The sequence below is a fragment of the Corvus kubaryi genome, unplaced genomic scaffold, assembly GCF_017639235.1.
Source record: "Corvus kubaryi isolate FWS band 111438036 unplaced genomic scaffold, C.kubaryi_AGA036_p1.0 37302, whole genome shotgun sequence".
Classification (NCBI taxonomy): domain Eukaryota; kingdom Metazoa; phylum Chordata; class Aves; order Passeriformes; family Corvidae; genus Corvus; species Corvus kubaryi.
In genome coordinates, this window is record NW_024581095.1 from 3450640 (window position 1) to 3453238 (window position 2599).

A 2599-nucleotide genomic window follows, 5' to 3' on the forward strand; every position below is an offset into this window, starting at 1 on the left:
TTCCTCACCATGACTCAAAAGTCCTTTCCAGGGAGTCCTGCTGGGCGATTGCAAAATCTCTTATCTCAGCAGACATCCCTCCAGGGCAGTGGCTGGGCATATCCCACACTACAAGCCTTAAGAAAATAGATGAATTTACATTACTGAATTAATAAAAGCTACTGCAGTTAACTTCAGAATGTAATGTAAAACAACAGCCTACAAAATAACTAGTAAAGGGTCTGTGTATGGGGGGGCAGGGGGGGGAAGGGTGGTGGTGTTCTTGTCAACAGGTAAATTATTAAGCCATTCAGCTACTCAGTGTACCAGGCAATAATACCACATGGCTTACATAAAACTAGGATTGACAAAATGTTCTTTTAAAAAGATGAGTACATCAATTTCTACCAATACGTTCCTACTTCAAGTTGCAGTAAACATTTTTAGAATTCTTGTTATTAATGCAATTTTAAACAGAAAACTATGATGATCCAGAAAACCACCTTTTAAAATTGAAGACAGTAACAAGTGCACTACTGAGGAACCACAACTAGCAACACAAGTGACTAGCTCAGACCAGATCAGCATGACAGAGCATACAATTTACAAAGAAAAGAGACAGATGGAATGCCAAGAGTCTGACCAGACTAATGAATTTTGTATAAGCAGATGTAGCAAGCAGGAAAAGCGAAAGAAAATGGTGGGAAAGAAGGCCATTTAACTCTTAACATCTCTCTGACAAGCAATACTAGATGGAAGTGTTTAACAGACAGTAACTTCTCTGAAATATTTAGTCTTCCACAATGCGACTCCCTTGCTGGACTGAATCACAGACAAACAATTCCTCTTCACTTGGTCAGTAAAATGATGCTCCTGGAGAGCATAAGGTGGTTGTTTACCATCCTGACTCATAAAAAAATGAAACAGCGAGATACATGTAAAGAAGTTGATACACATTGTAAAACAAGTAATTTTTATTCTTTTTTGGATTAGTAAGTAAAAGAATGTTTCCCTTATTTCTGTATGCAGCTATGCATTTTTACTTTTTGATCTTCCATCTTTTCATCAACTAAAATCTAAGTTTCATTTCCGAAGTTCTTCTAATTTTCATGTTAGCCCACGTGGGAAGACACCCAACAACCTGACTTGTCAACAAAAAACTAAGCTGCCTTTTAAAAATAAGAGGTAGAAACAAACAAGCAAAAGCAGAGTGGTTTAAGTATTTCAGGTTTCACCAAATAAATACTGATTTCTTTTCTTTAAAAACCAAAGTGGGACTACGGGTCTCCACTGTTTTTGTGTTAGAGAAGAAATTCATGTTGGGTAGTATTCTATACTTACAAGTCTGACGGTGCCGCTCTGGAGACATTATTTTGAAATTATCAGCCTAAATCATACTATATTCAGCCTGTGACTACAAACAGCTATTCAAAGAAAGATACTTTAAAAACAGACCTACTCACAGATATTATGAAAAATATGTTTAATCAATGCAATTTAGTTTTTTCATTTTTTTTAACCGAAGCACTGTAAGCCACTAGTTCTTCATCCTAACTTGCTACGATCTGCAGCAAATATTTAGATATTTGGTGGAAAGGCTTCACATTCACTTATACTATCCACATTGCTGAAGGTCACTTTCTCAAGCTCACTAGAGTAATGTATGTAAAGGCTTTAAAGTTTTGCTGTCTGCCTGCTTCTCAAATGCTCCTTCTCTTACTTACATGCTGCTTAAAAACAAGTGGACTGAAAAGTATGGAATAATAATTAATAAAAGCCCAACAGTACATGCAGTTACAGTAAATTTCTATTACACTTACAACTAGTGCAAACAGAAGTCTTCCTTCCGGAACACTCAGAACGTTGTGACTCATCTGACTTTGCCATAACATACCACATTTGCATATGATTATATATGCCCAGTGGCCAAGCCAGCAACATAAGGCTGGTCAGAGAAGAGATTGTATAGAAAGCCACACTATAATGTCAGTACTCTTACTCAAGAGCTTAATTTCAGCGATTGCACTGCTACTGCCTCATTTCCCTGTGCTTCAAAGCCACTGAGAGAACCACCCTCCTCCATCTTCATTATCCTAACAAATACTCTTCCTCAACGGGGAAAAAAACCAACTGAAGCAAGCACACCCAGCCAGATGGAATATGGTTCAAAATACACCCAGAACAGGAGGGTGGTGGGAGGAGCAGCTTTCTGACATCGATTCATTTCTGCATGCAGCTATGTATGCACACACGTATGACATCCTGGCCCACTCTAGAGAACACAGTAACAAAGACATGTTTATAAGAAACATTTGTTAGTGTTCATCATTTTCTGTTTTCTTTATAATAGATAATACATTTATGCTAGGCAAAATCCCTATATAAAACAGCACATAAATAATATATACAGAGAATTAAAATCTGAGATTGTTTTCCTGCATTCTGCAGACCACTCAAAACAGCACTGATACTGCTCAGAGATACTCTCCCAGTAAATGTGCACAGACAGACCTGGCAAAACATGCCTGCTAATAAACTAATGCAGCTTAGCAAGTTTCATACTCTGTGAAGTAACACGTTAATGCACCTTTGAGAGCACAACGGCAGTCAGTGAGCATCA

The 2599-nt window shown here is 37.7% G+C and overlaps 1 protein-coding gene across 1 annotated transcript in view; it reads right to left on the reverse strand.

The window, feature by feature from the left end:
• Positions 1-2599, reverse strand: part of LOC121664686 — a 38331-nt gene extending 35732 nt beyond the window's left edge. Inside the window, 1 exon segment of the mRNA XM_042028149.1 lies at positions 2345-2599. Coding sequence (XP_041884083.1) covers positions 2345-2502 — 158 coding nt within the window. The 5' untranslated portion in view covers positions 2503-2599.